General features: G+C 66.7%; 2 protein-coding genes across 2 annotated transcripts; one reads left to right on the top strand and one right to left on the bottom strand.

Annotated features, from left to right (window-relative positions):
* Nucleotides 1-321: 321 nt before the first annotated feature.
* On the bottom strand, nucleotides 322-11,008 carry CGN (cingulin). Its single transcript, XM_080569994.1, has 21 exons — nucleotides 10,598-11,008; nucleotides 9,168-10,239; nucleotides 8,855-8,955; nucleotides 8,531-8,600; nucleotides 8,257-8,352; nucleotides 7,972-8,123; nucleotides 7,527-7,668; nucleotides 7,237-7,449; nucleotides 6,739-6,887; nucleotides 6,502-6,643; nucleotides 6,198-6,398; nucleotides 5,776-5,982; nucleotides 5,387-5,644; nucleotides 4,700-4,870; nucleotides 4,460-4,621; nucleotides 3,667-3,756; nucleotides 2,289-2,372; nucleotides 1,494-1,612; nucleotides 1,305-1,413; nucleotides 1,051-1,214; nucleotides 322-956 (listed from the first exon to the last, which is right to left on the bottom strand). Exons 1-21 carry the CDS (start codon nucleotides 10,780-10,782, stop codon nucleotides 815-817), a joined length of 4,029 nt encoding a protein of 1,342 aa, XP_080426120.1. The 5' UTR covers nucleotides 10,783-11,008; the 3' UTR covers nucleotides 322-814.
* Nucleotides 11,009-17,216: 6,208 nt separating this feature from the next.
* PSMB4 (proteasome 20S subunit beta 4) lies at nucleotides 17,217-20,055 on the top strand. Its single transcript, XM_080570010.1, has 7 exons — nucleotides 17,217-17,402; nucleotides 17,543-17,749; nucleotides 18,101-18,247; nucleotides 18,783-18,864; nucleotides 18,970-19,086; nucleotides 19,653-19,741; nucleotides 19,914-20,055. The coding sequence occupies exons 1-7, from the start codon at nucleotides 17,281-17,283 to the stop codon at nucleotides 19,924-19,926; spliced, it is 777 nt and encodes a 258-aa protein (XP_080426136.1). The 5' UTR covers nucleotides 17,217-17,280; the 3' UTR covers nucleotides 19,927-20,055.
* The last annotated feature ends 35 nt before the right edge of the window (nucleotides 20,056-20,090 follow it).

Raw genomic sequence — 20,090 nt, 5'->3', positions numbered from 1 at the left:
CAGCCGGGTGCGAAAGGGGAAACTGAGGCAGCGGGGCCAGGGAGGGCCGGGCCCCGGGGCGCCACGCACCACCCCAGCCAGCTCGGCCCTGCTCAAGGCCATGGAGGGGAACTGCGGTAAACACCTGCCAATCAAAGCAATAGCACTAATTAGCATTTGGCAAGGCTCCCATCCTTGTTAATTAGTGATAACGAGGATTTATCTTGGAGCCAGATCCAGCTGAGCGGGAGGGAGCCTCGTGCCGCTGAGCCCTGGCCCCCACCCATGGCCCCAGCCCCACACTCCCTCCCGGCCCTGGACCAATGCCGCAGGCACCGCACGCGTTAAAATGTTTGATTTTTATTTAAAATAGCACTTTGAGAGGGAAAAGAGCAGCGGAGGGTGGAGGGCTGGTGCGTACAAAAATAAATGGGAGCCTCTGGGGCTGCGGGTGCTGCCAGAGGGGACAGACACACGGACACCCAGCACGAGCCTGCCCCCCCGGGGGCTGCAGTGTCCCTGTGGCCGTGTCCCCCAGCACCAGGGACGGGGGGACGGCGGCTGCGCCCGACCCCGGCAGGCAGCTCCCCGGGGCCGCATCGCCCCCACCACGTCGCTGCTTCAACCGCGCCGAGTTTGGTGCCCTGAGACCCGCAGGAAGACGAGGAGGCCAGACAGGGTCCCGGGGGCTGCGGCCCCCCCACCCCACCGCTCCTCAGGCAGCGACTCAACCCGACCCCTCTTCCCCCGTGTCGGTGAACGGCTTCCTGCGCCCAGCGGCAGCCGCCGCGCCTGCGGCCAGTTCCTCTCGGGGCCCCGGGAGGCGCGGGCGGCCTCAGCAGGAGCTGGTCTGGAGGTTGGCCTCGTTGAGCAGCGAGGCGATGGAGGAGGGCCCGTAGGCGCTGTCCAGCTCCTCGTCCGAGCTGAGCGCGTCGTCCTGCAGCGAGGACTCGGCGGCCGAGCGGGCGGCCTTGCGCCTGCGGCAGGGAGGGAGGAGAGGGCTCAGCACCGGGGCAGGAAGGCAGGAGGATGGGGGGGGGGGGAGGCGGTGGGGACCCCCCAGCTCCCTACCAGGCCTCTTTCTCCAGCGTCTTGATGCGGGCCTGCAGCTGCTCGTTGAGCTCGTGCTGCTCCTCCAGCTCCCGCTGCGCCTTCTTGCGAGCGGCCTCCAGCCGCTCGATCTCCTCCTCGGCCTCGTCCACCTGGCGCTTCAGGGCCTTCACCCGCAGGCTCAGCTGGGGGGGATGCGGGCGCTGCGTCAGCCGGGGCCGGGCCAGGCCGGGGGGGGGGCTGCGCGCCCACCCCCCACCCACCCACCCACCCACCTGGTCCTTCTGGTCGCTGACGTGCTGCCGCTCGTCGTCGATCTGGATCGTCAGCTCCTTCACCTTGCGCTCCAGCTTGCGGGTGGAGGACAGCAGGACGTTCTTCTCCCTGCGGGGAGCCGCGAGGCGTGCGTGAGGGCGGCGGCAGCCCCCAGCGCGTGGCGACGGGGGGGCGCGGGGGGCCGGTACCTCTCCTCCGCCTGCAGCTTGTCCTGCAGCTCCTCCACCCGCGCCTCCAGCTGCGAGACGTTGCCGCTGGGCTTCTGCAGGCCCTCGGAGCTGGCCAAGCGGCTCTTCAGCTCCTTGTTCTGGGGGAGGACACAGAGGGCACGGCTTTTGGCCCAAGAAATGAAGCCGAAAAGCTGCTTCTACCCCAAAAGCACCGCACAATGTGGCTCTTCTCCCCGCAGCGCTGACCCGGCCTTGTGGAGCGAGGCAGCAGCGACCGCGGCCACCGGCCACTGCTGCGCAGTGTCAGCGGCGCGCGCCCCGTGTTGGTTTTGGCAGCGGTAATGACACACCAGGAACGAGAACGGCTCGAGGAGCTCATTTCCCATTGATCCCGCTTTGCTCCCAGCCAGCTCCACGCTGGGTAATGAAGGGCTCAGAGCCTGGGCAGGCCGGCGGGGAGCCGCTCGCTGTGGCCCCAGGGCGCGAGGAAAGGGGGGATCCCGCGGGAGCCGGGGGGGGACCCCCTCTGCAGTGCTTCCCCACAGCATCCCGGGCAGGAACCGGGCGGAGCGACACAAGGAGACACCTTCGAGGATGCTCTGCCCGAGGATGGGGCACGGGGAGGAAGGGGAAGAGGCCGCATCCAGCTTGGGAGCGGGCATTTGGCTGCTGAAGCGGGAAAGCCCCTTGCAAACGCGAGGGATGCGCCGGAGAGGGCCAGGGCAGCGCCCGCAGGAAGCCGAGGCGGCTGCACGAGGGCCCCCGGTGTGCGGCAGGGCCGTGGGCTGGATGTGGCCCCTCCGCTGCACTCACCTGCCGCTCCAGCGAGACCTTGTCGCACTCCAGGTCCTGCCGGCTGGAGCGCTCCTGCAGCAGCTCTGCCCGCAGCTGGTCGATCTGGGGAGAGGGGGGCACAGCGGGGGCTCGGCCCCGTCCTCCGCCACCGCGATCGCGTCGCGGGGACAGCGCGGGGTGGCCGTGTCCTGGGGACCCTGGCCCCATTCCGCCCAGCCCCGCCAGTTCTCGGCGGTCACAGAAAACAGAAACCCCAGCGAGAGGATTTCGGTTCCTTCCCAAGTCGGCTATCGCCCTTCTAGCGAGCGGCGGTCGCGCCTCCCCCCCTCCAGGCACGCGTGGCTCGGGGAGGAGGACTGCAATTTTCTACTGGAGGGTTTAACTGGTTGGACTGGGATTCGAGGACCTGGCTGCGCTCTCAGCCCTGCCTGGCACCTCCGGGCACTTCAGTGCAGCCATGCTCGGGGCAGAAATGGATTTGATGCACTGATGAATGAAACCCAAGGCCCCCACGGGCCTCTTGCAGGCTGACCAGAGCCAAATACACGTTTGTGCGTTATTTTAAGGTTGAGGGAACGTACTTCTGTACGAAGCGTTGCTTGAGTTATATGTAAGCAGCACAAAAACCACACAGTGATTATTTTTCGAGCAGAACCACGCTGCGGTTACACAAACACCTCTGCTCCTCAGCACCCGCAGTTTGGGCAAATTGAGTACTCACAGGACAAATCTCCTCTTGGGCGGATCTCATCCTCTGGGATGTGCCCGTTTACCGGACGAAAAATGGGAAAATCCACCCAATTTACCAGCTCACCAGGCCAAACCCCGTGTCACGGGGCACCCCAGGGTGCCAAAATGCCCCTTCCAAGGCCCAGGGGGGTTCGCAGCGGGGCTGGGAGCGAAGGGTCCGCTTCTCCCAAAGCCCCACAGCGCTGCCACCCGCTCCCTGCATGGCCCAGGGGGCCGGCAAAGCCCACCGGTGCTGGTGCTGGGAGGCTCGGCAGCAGCTCGCGCCTGCTCAGAGTTCCAGCACCGGCTCCAGCTTTGAAGCTAATTAGCAGGTGGCTTAATGGAGAGGTTACAGCCAGGAGACCGGCGTAATTTCAGCCTCAACTTCCTGCATAAACACAAACCTCACCCTGTAATTTCAGGGGATTTTTTTTTTTTTGCACCAAGCTCTTATAATTTCCACTCGCACCCGAACCAGCTTTTCAGACGACGACACCTCGGTTGTATTTAGAGACTGGGAGCAATGGGAGGGGTCAGGGCTGCTCAGTGACAGCTCGCTAGCGAGGCTCCGACCCCGGTGACTGGTTGCAGCCAGGAGCCCAAGCTCTGCACCCGAGAGGACCGGGCTGCGGCTCGGGGGGCTCCGGCATGGCACCGCCCGCCCTACCTGGTCTCTGCTGCGGTTGACCCGCTCTGTCAGCAGCTCCACCGTGCTCCTCTCCTCGTCCAGCTCCACCTCCAGGCGCTTGGACTTCTCCTACAAGTAGACGGGGCCAGAACAGGTCAGCGTGACCCCACAGTCCCCACGGCACGGGGACAGCCAGCTGGAGGGGCTGGCTGGGGGCAGCGAGCGCCCGCCTGCTCAGGAAGGTGCCGTGCTGCCGGCGACGAGCACCGAGGTGCTGGAAGAAGGGGCTCGCACCAACAACGGGCTGTTCAGCAGCCTCCAGCCCAGCAAAACCCAACCGCCCCAGGGCCCTGGCACAGCCCAGGAGGCAGGAGAGGAGACACGCTCGGAGAAGGGATGCGACAGCTCTTCTCCTCCATGAAAGCACCGACCACCGCAGCAGGCGAGGAATAACCCTAAAGCAACACCCCGCAGGAGGCACAGCAGCTCTCCCGTGCGAGTTGCGGGGCAATGCTGGCTTGAACAGAGCCGAGAAGGTCGGCTGCAGCAGTAATTAATAATTGCAGCACTCCCAGCACTGCCACCCCGCGTTGCTCCTGCCTCGCAGCAGCGCTGGCTCGGGCGCAGCGGGGAAGGCTGGGCGCGCTCTGCCCCTTGCTGTTGGCACAACAGCACTGCAGCACCCGCACCGAGCCGTGCAGGTGCCACATGCAAGCAAAGCAGCGTTCAACCCTCGTCCCCCCCTTCACCATCACCCCTCTCCCTCTGCAGGGGTCTCTGGTTTGCAAGAAGCCACGGGGCTGGTTTTAGGGCGCCGCGCGGCGCTACCCACCTCCAGCGCCTTGACCTGCCGGGAGCGGTCGTCCTGGGAGCGCCTCTTGGCATCGGCCTCCTGCTCCAGGTTGTGCAGGCGCTGCAGCAGCACCTCCTTGTCCAGCAGCGCGCTCTCCCGCTCCGCCTGGCTGTCCTGCAGCGCCTGCTTCAGCCGGGTCACCTGGGGGAAGGGCAGCCCGTGTGGAACGAGGGAGGAGAGGGAGGAGAGGGGCCCCGCAGCCGCCAGCCCCTGCCGAACCTCGTCCTGCAGCCGGCCCATGCTGAACTGCATCTTCTCCACCTCGGCACCCCGGTCCTTAGCTTGTTTCTGGGAGTCCGTGATCTCCTTCCGCGACTTCTCCTTGAACTCCTCCAGCTGCGACTTGAGCACGGCCAGCGAGCTGTTCGACTCCTCCGTCATTTGCTCCAGCTGCGGCAGAGTGGGGAGAGCTCAGGAGCTGGTGGGGGGGCAGGGGGCTGGGGGGGGAACATTTCTGCCCTGGGAACTCGGGAGCACCGTGGCAAGGGCTGCGAGCCCTGCCAGAGCAGCCTGGATGATCCCCTCCTCCTGAGCACGCGCTGGTGCTGGCCAAAAGGCAGCAGGCTTCTGGGGGAACCTGAGCCTCTCGGGGAGCAGGATTTGCCCCGAAGCGTAAGGGATGATGTGCTCCTGGGGCATCAGGAGCTGCCAAGCCCTGGGGGCTGCGTGGCTTTATGGGGCCTTAGTGCAGACAGGGACGTCCCCGGTGTACTGGGGAAGGATCAGTCCCAGCTGGCAGAGCCCCGGAGTGCCGGATCCCTCCCCTAACACAGGCAGGGTGCCTCGGATACCAAGGAATGATCGGATATCCCAGGCTGGAAGGGATCCATGAGCACCACCACCCTCCGACCCACGGTGACACCCGACGCGCCCCCCGCGACAGGGCCCTGGGGTACGAGAGCCGACCTCTTTGTTCAGCTTCTCCGTGGTCCGGTCGAGCAGCCGCTTCTGCTCCTCCAGCTCGCTCTTGGCACGCTTCAGCTGCTCCTTCTGCCTCTGCTCCTCCTGGTAGGAGGTGCTCAGCTCCTGGTGCTCCTGCGTCAGCCGGGCCAGGCTCCGCTGCGCCTCGTCCAAGCGCGTCTCCAGCGACCGCTTGGCCATCAGCAGCTCCTGCTCCCGGTCCGTGGATTCCCCCAGCGACTCCTCCATCTGCCTGCGCTCCGCCTGGGGGGACAGGGCTCGTGAAACACGCAGCTGCCTCCTCCCCGTGCCTCCAGCGCGGCTCCGGGACCCAGTGCCCACGTCCCGGCCTTCAGCCTGGGTGCGTGGAGGGGTGGCAGGGACGGCCTCCGCACCTCCAGCTTGGTGACCTTCTCCTTGAGCCGGGCCTGGGAGCCCTCCCAGCTCTCGCCCATGCGCTCGTACTCCTTCAGCTGCGTTTCCATGCCCAGGACCTTCCTCCTCAGGTCGTCCTTCTGCTCCTGCAGCTCCCGCAGGGTGGACTCCACCGCCTTCCTCGCCTGCTCCGAGGACTCCCTCTCGCTCTCCAGGGAAGCCTTCTCCTGCAACGGGGCCACAGCGTGGGGTGGTCCCGGGGCTGGCTGCTGAGCTGGGAGGGGGCTCAGGGGGACAGTTTGGGCTTGTGGCCACCAGCCCAGCCCGCGGGAGGGGGATCCAGGACAAAACGTGGGGCTCACGCAGAGGTCCGTGGAGTCCCAACACAGCAAGAGCAGGCCCTGGTGGGAACTGCTCCTCTTCCCCTGGCCCCAGCACTCACCTTCACGGCCTCGTCCCGCTCCTTCTGGAGCTGCTGCAGGTCCCTGCGGTACCGCTCGATGGCCCCGTCGCGGCTGGACGCCTCCTCCCGCATGGTGCCCTGCAGGGCCTGCAGCTCCCGCTCCCGCTGCCGCAGCAGCTCGTCCTGCTCCTGCTTCTCTGCCGCCAGCTCCCGCTGCGCCTCCTGGGCCTGGCGCAGCTCCTGGGGATGGGGAGGGGGGTCACAGGGACCCCTCGTGTTGGCCAGCATCCTGCCGAGGTGCAGGACAGGGCTGCTCCTTCCGCGCTGCTCCCTCGTCACCCACCTTCCTGAGCGCCTCCAGCTCGCCAGGGTCCAGCGCACTGCTCCGCGCCTGGTCCGCCTCCTCCCGCACGGCTGAGAAGCGCTCCCGCAGCTCCCGCAGCTCCTCCTCGAACTCCTCCCGCTCCAGCTTCACCTGCAGCAGCCTGGAGAGGGGCAGGATGAGGCCAGCACCCCCCCGACCCATCCCTGCGGGACACTGGATGGTCGCACGAAGGCTGCTCCTGCCACCGGTGCTTACTCCTGCTTCGTGGTGCGGAGCTCGTCCTTGTTCTTCTGGAACATGTCCCGCCAGTGCCCCGTCTCCTCCGCGCTCTCCTCCAGCTCCCGCTGCAGGTTCCTCACCACGGCGCTGATCTTCTGCTTCTCCGACTCCAGGTTGGCCTGATCCTGGCGGGCAGGACCGGAGGGCTGAGCGCTCGCATCCTCGGGGGATGCTCCAACAACGCTGAGCCCCTGCTGGGTTAACGCCTCCCAGAGCAGCCCGGGGAAGCGGCACAAGGACACGGGGAGCCCCGTGCCCCATCGGGGAGCCCCGTGCCCCATCGGGGAGCAGCGCCGGCCACCTCCAGCCCGGGACAGGGAGAGCCAGGGCAGCGAGGTGCTGCGATGGGGTGGGTCTGGGGCAGGACACAACGCCCGTTTCCAGCGCAGGAGCACGCAAAGCGGGGATTTACGGACACAGACCCCAGGCTAAGACCCTGCCCAGTGAGACGCCGGAGTCTCCCCGCGGGCAGACCTGCGAGATGTCCTCCATGCTGCGCCGCAGCTGGTCCATGTCGTTCTGGTACTGCTGCCGGACGCGGTCGAGCTCCTTGTCGTGGCTCGCCACCTCCTCCTTCAGGGCCCCCTTCAGCGCCGTCAGCTCCCGCTCCCGCAGCCGCAGGTGCTCCTCCTGCCGCTGCTTGGAGCTCAGCGCCTCCTCCAGCTCCTCGCGGGTCTCCAGCAGCTCCTGGGACACGGAGGGGTCCCCCTGGGCTCGGCGGCGAGGCAGGGGATGCTCGCGCCCCCCTGGACGCGCTGGCGTACCTTGTACAAGGCTTCCCTGTCCGGAGATGCCCCGGAGCCTTCACGCAGGCGGCCGAGCTCCTCGCGCATCGCCGCCAGCTGCTCCTCGCGCTCGCCCAGCCAGGTTTCCGCCCGTCCCCGGGCCGCCTTCGCCTCGGCCAGCCTAGGGGAGAGCACGAGGGGCAGTGCCCCGCTCTGAGCCCCCTGCTCAAAGGCGGGGAAGCCCAGGGCACATCTCCAGCCCAAAGGGCAGGCGAGCATCTGCACGGGTGGGGAGCTCGCCTGGGCAGCTGGCCCCGTGCCTCTGGCAGGTGGATGGGATGGGGTCAGCACAGGAGCCCTGCTCCGCTCCTCCAGCCCCATCCCCGCAGCCTTGGCACCCTCAGAAATCCCCAGAACCCCCAACCAGCACCCCCAGAGCACGGAGCTGCAGGACACACGCCGAAGGCCCCAGCGCAGCTCTTACTCCTGCAAGCTCCTCTGCAGCTCCTGGCCTTTCTTCTCCAGGGCCCCCCGCAGGCGCTGGCTCTCCTCCTCAGCCTCCTGCAGCCGGGCCTCCAGTGCCCGCGCGGCGCCGCTCCGGGCCGGGTCCCTCGTCAGCTCCAGCTTCTGGCGGAGCTGTCGGGGAGGGGATGGCAGTGACACCCCCGCCGGGGGGACAAGCTGCTGTGGCGGTGCCCCCTGCCCGCTTCCCCAGCATCGCTGCCGGGCGCAGGGCAGAGAGCAGGGAGCTCCCTCCGCCTGGCCTCACCTTCGTCTCCTTGTCGAGTTGCTCCTGCAGCTCCTCCACCTTCCTGGCCAGCTCCCCGTGCTGGGGCTGGGAGCACGCCGCGTCCTTGGCAGGCACCTGGAGGGAGCCCCGGGCTCAGCCGGCACGCACGGGCACCGCCGGCCACGGCTCGGCCCCGCAGAGCTCCAGCTCCATGCCCACCCCTTCCCTGGGTGGGGAGGCTCTGGCTGTGTTTCCTCCCAGACACGGCGGTGGGGACGAGGCAGGGAGCAGCACCGTGCCGGCCCCGGCTCACCGTCAGCTCCTGCACCTTCTCGAACACCAGGGTGGTTTTCCTCTTCAGGGAGGTCTCGCTGTCTCTGCTCCTGCAGACGTCACGGGAAGAGGAAAGCGTTTGGGTATGGAGGGGACGGAGCGGGGCACCCCGAGCGCCCGGCTGCTCTCCTCCACAGAGCCTTAACCTGGCTCCAGCCGCCCCACTCCGCAGAGCCCTGCCCCAGGCAACCAGCACGGCAGCGACCGGGGCAGCTCCGCTCCCGAACTGCCCCGCAGCGCGCTTCGAGAACTGGGAACCGGGACAGGGAACAGCCGGAGCCCGGGACGCAGCTGGGATGCTCACCCCTCCTTCAGGATGCTGTAGATGAGCTCCTTGGTGTGCTCGCTGCTGCCAGGCTGGGCCACCTCCCGCTGGTCCCGCAGCAGGTCCGGGGTGGATTTGAACTGCCACGAGGACGGGGAGCACAGCTCCAGCGAGAGCCAGGCGCGAACCCCCCCCACCCGGTGTCCCCGCTGAGCCGGAGGGTGCTGGCGCTTGGGGAGCGCAGGGCAAGGTGCCCGTGCACCAGCACCAGTGCTCAGCCCACACTAACGCTGCCAGCAGGACCCGATGCCCCGCAGGATGAGGCCCTTGACAGGATCCATCCCCCCAGTACCTGCAGCTCTGCCCGGGCTTTGCTTTGCAGCCGCTCGGTCGGGGGCTCCTCCGTGCCCCGGTTCGCCCGCTGGCTCCTCGCCGCCCCTTCCTCCGCCGGCCTGGCTCCCTGCTCCCGGCCCAGGCTGCCGGTGGGCACCGAGGGCAGGGGGCGAACGTCCCCGCGCTGGGCACCGCTCAGCTCCCGGCCGTCCGGCACGGCGCGGCGAGAGACGCGGCCATCGAGGCTCTGCGAGCGCTTCCTCTCCTCCGAGGGGATGCGGCCCCTCCGGGCCGCCCGGCCCCTCTGCTGCACCTTCCCGTCAAATTTGCTGATGAGCGAGTCCACCGAGGAGAGCGGCTTGGTGTCTATGTCGCTGCCATCAGCATCCCCCGGCCGCCGGCGCCCCGGGGCCTCTGAGTCCGAGGAGGGCTCCCTGATGGCAGCCCCAAAGCCGGACGCTTCGCCCTGTGCCGGCCGGGGCGGCCCGGCGACGCTCAGCATGCTGCTGCTTCTGGTGCCAGACAGAGCCCGGGGCTGGTGGGCGCCGCCGGGCTGCCCCCGCGGCGGGCCGGGGGCGAAGGACCCCTCGTCATCATCGGCGGTGAGCAGATTGCCGTGGGACTGCGTCCTCCGCAGCTCCTCCCTGGGCGGCCGCTTGGCGGGGGGCTTGTGCCGGGGGGGCGCCGGGACCCCGCCACCGGGCTCCTCGTCCGAGGTGCTCCAGGAGGGCTGCCGGCGCACGTAGGGGTTCTCCGGCAGCTCTGAGTCGGGACTGACGGAGCCGGGGGGCAGCTCGGGGGGCCGGGGGCCGGCAGCGGGGCCGGTGTAGGCGCCCTCGCTTTTGATCTGCACCCCGAAGGAATCACCGCCCTTCTCGCCGCTGTTGAGGACGACGAAGGGCTGCCCGGCGATGCCCTGCACGCGCACCGCCACCCCGTAGGAGCCCGGCTTGGCCCGCGCCTTGGGGGGTTTCTTGGGCTCCTGCAGGTCATTGATGAAGCGGATCTGGACGCCGTAGTCCACCGGGTTCTGCTTCTCCGCCATGTCCGCGCTCGCCGGCCAGTCCATGCTGGGTCTCAGCACCGCGGTCCTGGGGGGGGAGAGGGCAGAGTGACCCCGGGCCCCGCGCTGCCGCAGACGGCGCTCGGCAGGGGTCCGTCCTCCCCAGCGCCTCCCGTACAGCGGCCTCTGTCCCTGGAGGGTCCGGGAGCCCAGGGCGACGGCGCTGCTCCCGTGCGCCCCTTCCCGGCGTCACAGAGCCCCCTGCCCCAGGGAGCAGCGCTGGGCACGGAGCAGGGATGCAAACGGCGTCCCCAGGACGGGACAGGGGACGAGGCAGCCTGGCTGCATCAGCGCCGGCACTGCGGGGCTGCCCCAAGCCAGCTTATCCTCGGGGGGCTGAGCCGCCCCCCCCGCCCCGAGCACGGCACCGGTGGCCGGGCGCTTACCGGCCGCTCGTCCTGCTCACCCACCGGCCGCTCGTCCTGCGCACCCTTCGCAGCCGGGACGCGGGGGGGACGCAGCGCGCAGAGCCCGGGTGGGTTCCGCAGCCAGCATCCGCTCCCGCTGCCTCCCGGGCGCCCGCGGAGCGCCGCAGCCTCACTGCAGCGAGCGCCTCGGAGCCCGCCAGCATCGCCCGGCACCCGCCTCGCCCTGCCCGCAGCCGGCGACGTGCGCTGGGAGGGGACGGATGCGAGCGGTGACACAGTGGGCACAGCGTGACGCGACCCCCCGGGGGCACCGGGGACGGGGGTGCTGCAGCCCAGCCGAGCGCGGTCGCCGCAGCGGCTCGCGGGGAGGACGAGGCTGCCGGATCCGCCTGCGCAGCGAGCGCTGCCCCCGAGCTTCGCGCCCCGAGCGGCTCCGCAGCCCCGCGCGGCACTGATCCGAAGCGACGGCAAAGCCTGAAACTGGCCCCCCCCACCCCGAGCCGCGCGGCACTGGGTTCTCCCCCCCCCCACCTCCAACACCAGCGGGGAGAGCAGCAGCTCCCGGCTCTGCTTTAAATAAACCGGGTCCGGGAGTGGGCGACGCAAGGTGCCGGGCGCTGAGCTCGCCCCCGCGCCCCCATCACAAGGGGACCCTGGGGCACGCGGGGAGCCTGAGCCAGGCAGGGCAGCGCTCAAACACGTCCTGCACGTAGAGAAAAATGGAAAACAAACCCCAAAAATCCCACGCCTTCAGCTTTCAGCGCGGGTCTTGATGTTGCCCCAAAGCTGCCCTACCCCAAGCAGCCAGGGGTCGCACACCCACACCGTGACCGGGGCCGCCCAGAGCCCACCCAGGCTCCCTCATTTCCCCACACCTCCGAGACCCCATCGCCCCCCCGTGCCCACCCCAGGAAGAAATCCGAGCCAGAGCCCCGCAGCCCTGGGACAGCCCCAGCAGGACAAACAGCCGCGGTGACGCCTGCCATGGGAAGCAGCACGGGCTCGGGGGGCCGAGCCTTCTGCTCCCCCCGGCACGCCGCGGCTCTGCCGGCTCCCCACAGCCACCGGCTGCTCCCGTTCCCTGGCCAACCCGCAGGACCGGGACCAGGTCCAGCAGCACCAGGCTTGGAGGAAAGCTCGAGCAGAGCCACCGCTGCACCCTGGCGCTGCGGGGCGGCTGAGGACACTTCACCGGAGCCTTTCAGGTCTTTACCCCCCATCTCAGGGGCAAGGGGTGGCTCCCGGGAGGTGCCCGAAGCGGCGGGCGGCTGACAAGTTGCTCATCCTGCGGGCCGGGCAGCGGCCAGCTGGCGCGCTCGTGGGATCGGCAGGGTGAAGTCGGCGGAGCACTGGGCCCCGAGCAGATGGCGGGGAGGTGAAGCACACCCGGCCCCGCGGGAGGTGGCACCGAGCGGGGCAGCAGCAACGGGGACGAGGGAAATGCCCCTGCCTGGTCCCGAGCCTCCTCCAGCCCAGAGGGACGGGTGCTGCCGCTCCTGATCTCTTTATCCCTGCGCAGCATCCAGATAACGAGATCAGCAGCAGATACCAGCCTCTAGAAACATGCCCTGAACCCAGCAGCACCGCGGGAGCCCCTAAAGCCAACCCGCCAGCCCTGTGCCAGGGGGACACGGGCACCAGCAGCAGCGCGCCCGCTCTGTGCCGCGGCGAGGGAGAGGAGGCAGAGCCCATATGGCCGGCCCGCAGAGGAAGGCAGCTCCGGCCGGGGAAGGCAGGGCCAGGCACGGCCATCGCGGCTGTTTGTGAGCAGCAGCACAGCGAGGAGAGGAAGCGGCTTTGGCAGAGAAACCCAGATTTGTCCACAGCGGTGTCCAAAGTGCAGCGGGTGCCGGGCTGCAGCCTGGGTGGGGAGAGGGCTCGGCTCGACGGCTACTGGGCAGGAGTGGCGAGCGCTGGGCGCAGCACCCGGCTCGAGGAGACCTTTGGACGCGGCCCCGCAGCTCTGTGCTGGCACAAGCAGGGACCAGGTGGCAGAAAACCACGGGGGTGACACGCAGCCACTGGCGGGGTGCTGCGCGGGACCAGACTGCAGGGAGGATTTGCTCCTTCCAGGGGAGCAGCGGCACCTCCGCGGGCACGCGGCATCGCTCGGGTGTGCACCACGCCGCCAGCAGCGGTCCTGCAGCACAAGCTGGGTGTTGGGGAGCAGGTGAGCCGCTAATCCCCCAGGAATGCCTCCTCCTGGAAGGGCTCCAGCTGGCAGATAAAGGGACTTGAAACGGCCAGATTGCATTCCTACGTGGGAAAACAGCGCAGAGCCCAGGGCTGGAAACAGCCCGGGGAGGACATTTCACTGGAAAGCACAGCGAAGGAGCAGGAAGGACGAAGGACTGGAGCTAAAGATACTCTGCTTATCGTCCCTGGGCGTGCAGCTCACTCTTTGGCCAAGCACGCGGGGACTTTGCTGTGCAAACACACCTCAGCTCTGCCCCGATCCGGCAGGAGCTCAGCACCGGGCCGGCCTCCAGCAGGGCAGGGGGCGCGGGCAGGCGGCGCGGGTCCCCCGCTGGCGGTCACGCACCTCCAGTGTCCCGGGGATGGCGGGCGGCCAGCTCCGCTCATGCAGATAGGGAGCACAATGGGCCCTTTGTGGGCACGTTAGCCCAGAAAGTTGTTTTGCAATTCGCCGGCAGCGAGCGTGGCTCGCTCACCCTTCCGCTCCTGCACTGGGGCAGCCCAGGAGGAAAAGCAGAGCGCCACCAGCTCTTGCCTGTCCTTCCGCACCCAGGTACCTGGGGCAGGGTCCGCTCGGCAAGAGCGTGCCCGCCCTTCCTGCAAAGGGACCATGGCCCCGGGGAGCAGGGTGCACTCCCAAAGGCCACCAAGTCGCCCTGAGCCCAGCGGCAGCTTGGCTGGCACGGCTCCTGCGCCCCTGAGCACTGGGAACCACTCAGCGCAAAGCCTCAGGGGCTGGATTGTCCCAGAGCACCTCACGTCCAGACCAGTGTCACAGAAAAGGGAACAGCAGGAACATAACAAAACCAATATTTCTGTTTGTCGCCCATTTTCTCGGCTCCCGGCGTGCCGGAGGCTCTTGCCCCCGAGGGTTTCCCAAAGGCTTTGCTCTACCTACGTCCCGTTGTTCAGTTGTCTTTATGCACAACCGTGCACGACCCCGGGGCTCGCGGCGCTCGGGGCCAAAGTCTGTGGCCAGTTTCACGTGCCAGCAGCAGTCGCCGTGCCCGCGCCCTGCCCGTCACTGCGGACCGGCCGTTCCTGCCTCCTGTGCTCTGCTCCCTGGCGGAGCCCGAAACCCCAGTAAATCCCAGGGCGAGCACACGCGTGACATGCCGCAGGTCGGAGACACCCGAAACCAGCGCACCCAGGGCTGCGTCACCGGGGCCAGGGCGTCCCCAGCCCCGGGGACGTCACCGTACCGCCAGGGCGCTCCGGGCCCTGCGGCTCCCCACACCGCAGCCCGGCTGATAAGACAGAGCTTCCAAATTCCTTTGCGTCCGAAAGCCTCCCGAGCCACCCACGGCGAGAGCGCTGCGGTTAATCATCAACCCGGGGACTGGAAAACCCTGTTCCCTGCCCGGCGGTCGCGCCCGCGGCGCTTCCCCTCCCGCCCCGCATCCCGCAGCGGCGGACGCGAGCCCACGGGGCAGCTTCTGCCCTGCCCTCGCAAACCAGCGGCGTTTGGCCAAGCCGCCTCCGGCAGCCGCCGCGGTTGGTGGCGGATGGCAGGGAAATGGCCACAAACGCGTCCGGAGCTGCTCTCGGTGCTCCCACGGCAGGGCAGGGCTCACCCAACCCCACACCCACACGGGGCGTCACGCAGCACCCGTCGCGTCCGCCCCAGTCCCCGCTTCCCGAGCCGATTACGCATTTGGAACCAGAACCGCTCAGATCTGGGCGCTGGGAGGGGAAATTCTCCCCGGGGGAACCGAGGCAGAGCGAGGAGCAGCCCCACGGGGCGCGGGTCCGCACCTGGGTCTCACCCCGCTGGGTGCCAGGGGACGCAGCGCTGTGCTCGGGCACCCGGAGCTCGTTAGGCTGAGGTGCAAACAGGGACTTAACCCCTTCGCTGTGCGGCTGCGGTGAGCAGCAGCAGCCCTGGCACCACCGGGACCCCAGGGCACCAGGCCAAGGCCGGGGAGCCCCCAGTTGTCCCCCCTCGCTCACAGTGACACCTCAGTGCTGGTCCCAGCCGGCACCACCCCAGTGCAGCCCCAAAACAGGAGTGGGGGGGGACGCTGCGAGGGGCTGCAGCGGGAGAGGACTCGGTCACAAGCGCCACGTTATCTGTGGGGATGTTATCTACAGGGACGGAGATGGAAACTCGGCCCCAAACCAGCTCAACTGGTCGGGGTGGTGGGGAGCAAACCCGCCCGGAGCGATCCGCGAGCACCCTCCAAACAAAGGGCTGGGACAGCGGGCACAGAGGACGGGTTATCCTGGGGACAGATCCGGCAGAGGGGAGGAAACGGGGATGGGGACGGGCAGCACGACCTGGGCACCCCTGCCCCTCGCAGCCATCACCCAGCCTGCAGGGGCAAGCCCGTGGGCATCGAGACCTGGCCCCGGTGACCGCGGGCATCAAGGCCCCAGGGGACCCGGGGGGGGCACCGAGGCAGCTCCGGGGACGCAGCATCGCCGCCCCGCGTGCCGTAACCCCCCGCAGCCAGCGCTGTGCGGGTTTCGCTTTTCTTCCTTATTGAAACAGGAGGCTGAAAACAGCGCCCTGGGAGCCGGGCGAAGTAGGGCGGCGTGGCGCATTAAAGTTTCAGCAGGTGCCGCGTTACGGCCGCCCCGCGGCCGGGCAAGGTTTGAACCCACTCCGCCGGCAGCGGGGAGCACGGGGCTGGCCCCGGTGTAATAAAACGGCGCGTGACGCTGCGAGGTCCCGGAGGTGTTGATTTTCCCCGCTCGGGGACGCAACTCGTCCTTCTGCAGCTCAAGGCTTCGGCTGAGATTATCTCCATACCAACGCGGTTCAGAAGGAAGGGACCCGAGGTCCTGGCAGTGCTCAGAGCAGGAAGGCAGAGCGGCTCCGTCCGTCCCCGTCCGGGCTGGGCGCAGCCCCGAAAACCAGGCTGGGACTCGGCCCTTATCAGCCACCTCCCCCGGTCAGAGATTGCAGGAGCCATAAACGACGCTAAATATTTACGAGGAGCGAACGAGGGAGAGGCCGCAGCAGCGCCAGAAGGGACAGGATTCACGGGGACACAGAGCCCAGGAAGGGTGCCCCATAGAGCAGTGCCTATGGGGGGCATTACGGCGGGTCCCTGCCGGAGGAGGGCACCCACGCCAGCAGCCCCTACAGACGGGTGCGTGGGGCCAGGACCCAGGGGATGTTCTCGGCAGATACGACCTCTGTAGGGGTGAGGCACAGGGAAACGCAGGTCCCTGGTGAAAGGGGTAGCCCCCACAGAGAGCCCCTACAGGTGACGCAGGATCCCTTAGTGAGGGGAGCCTACAGAAGAGAGGAGACCCGGCCGGGGCAGACCCATCGCTGGGGAAGCATCCCTATGGAGTCTGCTATATGGCACGCCATACCCCAGAATAAGAACCCCTCGTGGGGACTGCTGTCGGGTAGAGCACCCCCAAGGACAAGGACCACTACAGAGCCAGCCTCTGTAGGACCTGCTACAGGGCAAAGCTCACCCCCCGGAGGAAAGCCCTACGGGCCCAGCCCCTAGAGGTTCTGCCACAGGGCAGGGCACAGCCTGGGGAGGACAGCCCCTAGGGCCCCATCCGCTACAGGTACTGCCGCAGGGCAGGGCGCGCCCCGGGAAGGGCAACCCCTATAGCCCCGGCCCCTACAGGCTCTGCCATGAGGCTGAACACACAGCGAGGGCAACGGCCCCTATGGCCCCTATGGCCCCTATGGCCCCTATGGCCCCTATGGCCCCTATGGCCCCTATGGCCCCTATGGCCCCTATGGCCCCTATGGCCCCTATGGCCCCTATGGCCCCTATGGCCCCTATGGCCCCTATGGCCCCTATGGCCCCTATGGCCCCTATGGCCCCTATGGCCCCTATGGCCCCTATGGCCCCTATGGCCCCTATGGCCCCTATGGCCCCTATGGCCCCTATGGCCCCTATGGCCCCTATGGCCCCTATGGCCCCTATGGCCCCTATGGCCCCTATGGCCCCTATGGCCCCTATGGCCCCTATGGCCCCTATGGCCCCGCACTCACCTCCCGAGCCGCCGCCGCCGGCACCGCTCACCCCCGCCGCCGCCCCAACCTGTTACCTCCGCCGAGGCCCCGCCCCCTGAGCGCCCATTGGACCGCGCCGCGCCCGGCCACGCCCCGGGGCGGGGAGAGACCCGCCCGGTCCCGCCCCCACCCCCGCCCCCTCGGCTCGCCCGGGGCGGGGCCGGTGTCACGTGACGCCCCCCCGTGGCGCCAGCAGAGCGCCGCCATCTTGGGGAGGGCGGCTGGGAGCGGAGGCGCGGCTCGGCAAGGACGGGCCGAGCAGAACCGGTGTTTTAACGCCCAGGTGCCCGTCCCCGGGCGTCACCCGGGGGTCAGGGGCCCGCGACGGGCCATTAGCGGGGCGTAACCCGGAGCAGGCGAGCTCCGCCACACACAAGATGGAGCCCGGCCCTCCCTCCCCCCTTCCGGCCCGGGCCACTCCCAAGATGGCGCCGCGCGGCCTCGCCTCTGCCTACGGCGGCCGGTAGCGGCCGCTCTCCCGGCGCGCGTGCGCAGCGCGAGCCGCACCGTGACTAAGATGGAGGCCGGGGGAACGCGGGCGCCGCCGCCGTTCTGGGCCGGGGGCCCGGCTCCGGGGCAGGCCTACAGCCCCGGCGGGCCCGGGCCTGCCGCAGGCCTCCAGCCGCTCACCCGGACCACGTGAGTGCGGGGCGGGCCGGGGGCACCGGGCAGCGGGGGCACCGGGGAGGGGGGCACCGGGGAGGGGGGCTGGGGCAACCGGGGGGCTGGGGGCGTTTGGGGAGCGGCCCCCCCGGTGCCGCTGACGCCGGGGCCTGCAGGACCCCCATGGTGACGGGCACCTCGGTGCTGGGCGTGAAGTTCGACGGCGGCGTGATGCTCGCCGCGGACATGATGGGCTCCTACGGCTCCCTCGCCCGCTTCCGCAACATCTCCCGGCTGCTGAGGGTGAACGACAGCACCGTGCTGGGCGCCTCCGGGGACTACGCCGACTTCCAGTACCTGGCGCAGATCATCGACCAGATGGTGTAAGTCCTCCCGGCCCGCGCTGCGCCTCTCACGGGCTCGGCTCCGGTGGGGCGAGCCCTGACCGTGCTGTGGGTAACGCCGCGCCGCTCTCCTTCCAGTTCTCAGAGCACTGAGATGTAGCGAGATGCGTTCGCTGAGCGGGACCAAAACTGAGCTCAGGCTCCTCCTTGTTCTTTTGCTAAGCTTGCAATCCCCCCGGTGCAAGTGTCCTTTCCCAATTCTCTGCTGAGTACTGTGGCTTTGCATGAGGCTCCCCTGCTCTGCCCATGGCACAGCGGGAGGTGGGCTGCTGCTCGCGTCCAGGTGGTTTCCAGCTTTTCTCAGTTGGGTGAAACTTCTCTCTGAATTAGAATTGACGAGGAGCTGCTGGGAGACGGTCACAGCTACAGCCCCAAAGCCATTCATTCCTGGCTGACGAGAGTCATGTACAACCGGAGGTCCAAGATAAATCCCCTGTGGAACACTGTTGTCATCGGAGGCTACTACAATGGCGAGAGGTAGGTGAGGAGCGGTGACGCAAAACACGTAATGGTTACCGCGTGCCCTTCCCTGGGACTGTTCCTCATGGCACAGGACAGAGGAGTTACGTGTACGCTTTGGGAGGGAGCCCCACCAGCACAGTTCTTGCTTGCCCTGTTTGTTAGATGGGATTGTAGCTGAGGGCTTCTCCAGAAAGAGAAGTACGCGGTGGATCCCTTGGCCAGGAGGTGCTCTATGCTTCCAGATCCTTTATGTTCCTTTATGCTTTTCCTAATGCTCATCATTCCTTTAATTCCTGGCAGGCATACCCTCCTGCTCCCTTGCTTGCATGGGTCAAAAAGGATGTGTCTAGCCTTTGTGGTCCTCCAGTGACCCATGGGCTATGTGAGCCTGCATCTCCAGCAAGACTCCCGCCTTTCTCAGCAGGAGGGCACCTGCTTAGCTGGCTTCTGCTCTGAGCTGGATGTAGCTGCTCAAAAGCCTAGGCCCTCCCCAGAGTGATGCAGCTCTGCCTAGGCAAGGAGTTCTGCACTAACCACTCCATCCCTTCAGCTTCCTAGGTTACGTGGACATGCTTGGCGTGGCCTACGAAGCCCCTACACTTGCTACGGGTTACGGAGCATTCCTAGCTCAGGTGAGCATTCGCAGGCAGGAACAGAGTGTGCACTCAGCTGCTGAAGCAAACTTGGTGCTGCGTGACTGAGCTGTTGAGATATTGGTTTTTGTTACTTTCTTTCAGCCATTGATGAGAGAAGTCTTGGAGAAGAAACCCACTCTAACAAAGGAGGAAGCCCGGAGCTTGATCGAGCGTTGTATGAAAATTTTGTATTACAGAGACGCTCGATCATTCAACAGAGTAAGTGTGGTACTTCGGTGTGCCCTGGCTGGAGAGCTGCTGCGTGCCTCAGGCCGACGTTCCAGAGGCCAGTGTTTACCCCAGCTCACTGTAGCGTTTCCAGTCATTCCGTCTCTGATTCTCAGCAAACCTCACAGAAACGCTTGAGTTGGCAGAGATGAGGCACGCTAAAAAATCTGTTAACAAACCTGTGTTCTGCAACGTCTCACCTCATCTCCAGCCTCAGAAGAGCGGTTTTATCCTGAGTGCTGCCTCTCTCTGGCTGGCCTGGGTGCTGCTGCTTCTTACATCTGGTGCTGCTTCTCCCATCACCACAGTAGCAGCATCCAGAGATTGCAATCTTTTAGCTTTGTGACAGTTTCTACCTCCTACCACCATGAACTATCTCAACATGCTCACCAAGGAAAAAGTAAAACATTACTAAATGCAAAACCACACTAAAGCAAATTTGTTTAAACAACAGCTCTTATTACTGACACTTACTGATCAGAGCTTTTACAGGGCCGATCAAATTCAAGTATGGAAGTCAGGCTTTATTGAAAACTTTCCGTGTTTTTCTTCCTTAGTATGAAATTGCTATTGCAACGGAGAAAGGAGTGGAGGTGGAAGGACCCCTGACCCTGGAAGCCAACTGGGACATAGCAAATCTTGTCAGGTAATACTTTTAGGACTACGTGTACTTTCAGCTCTTAATCTGTAAGCTGTCAGTCCAGCAAAAGCCTGAGGGCACCTTATAAAAGGTAAAAATGCTCTGATTTTGGTAGCACAGCTGTTAACCGCATCCATGTTGTGTAATATCCTGACCTTGTAAAAATGTCTCCTTGCAGTGGTTTTGAATGACCCACCCCCAAGAGCTACTTCAGGCTGCTGTGTCTGTGTTATCGCCCTTCATCTATGCTGTAAATCAGCTACTCTTTTTGAAGTTCTGATCTGATTTCTTTGGGAAATTAAATAAACCTGTTAAGACAAGCCTCTGTGTTTGGTGTTATGGTTAAGAATTTGTG

This window comes from Anser brachyrhynchus, assembly GCF_964034855.1.
Source record: "Anser brachyrhynchus genome assembly, chromosome: 28".
Lineage (NCBI taxonomy): Eukaryota > Metazoa > Chordata > Aves > Anseriformes > Anatidae > Anser > Anser brachyrhynchus.
The sequence above is the reverse complement of the archived record's forward strand: the minus strand, read 5'-3'. Positions and strand labels throughout refer to the sequence as shown.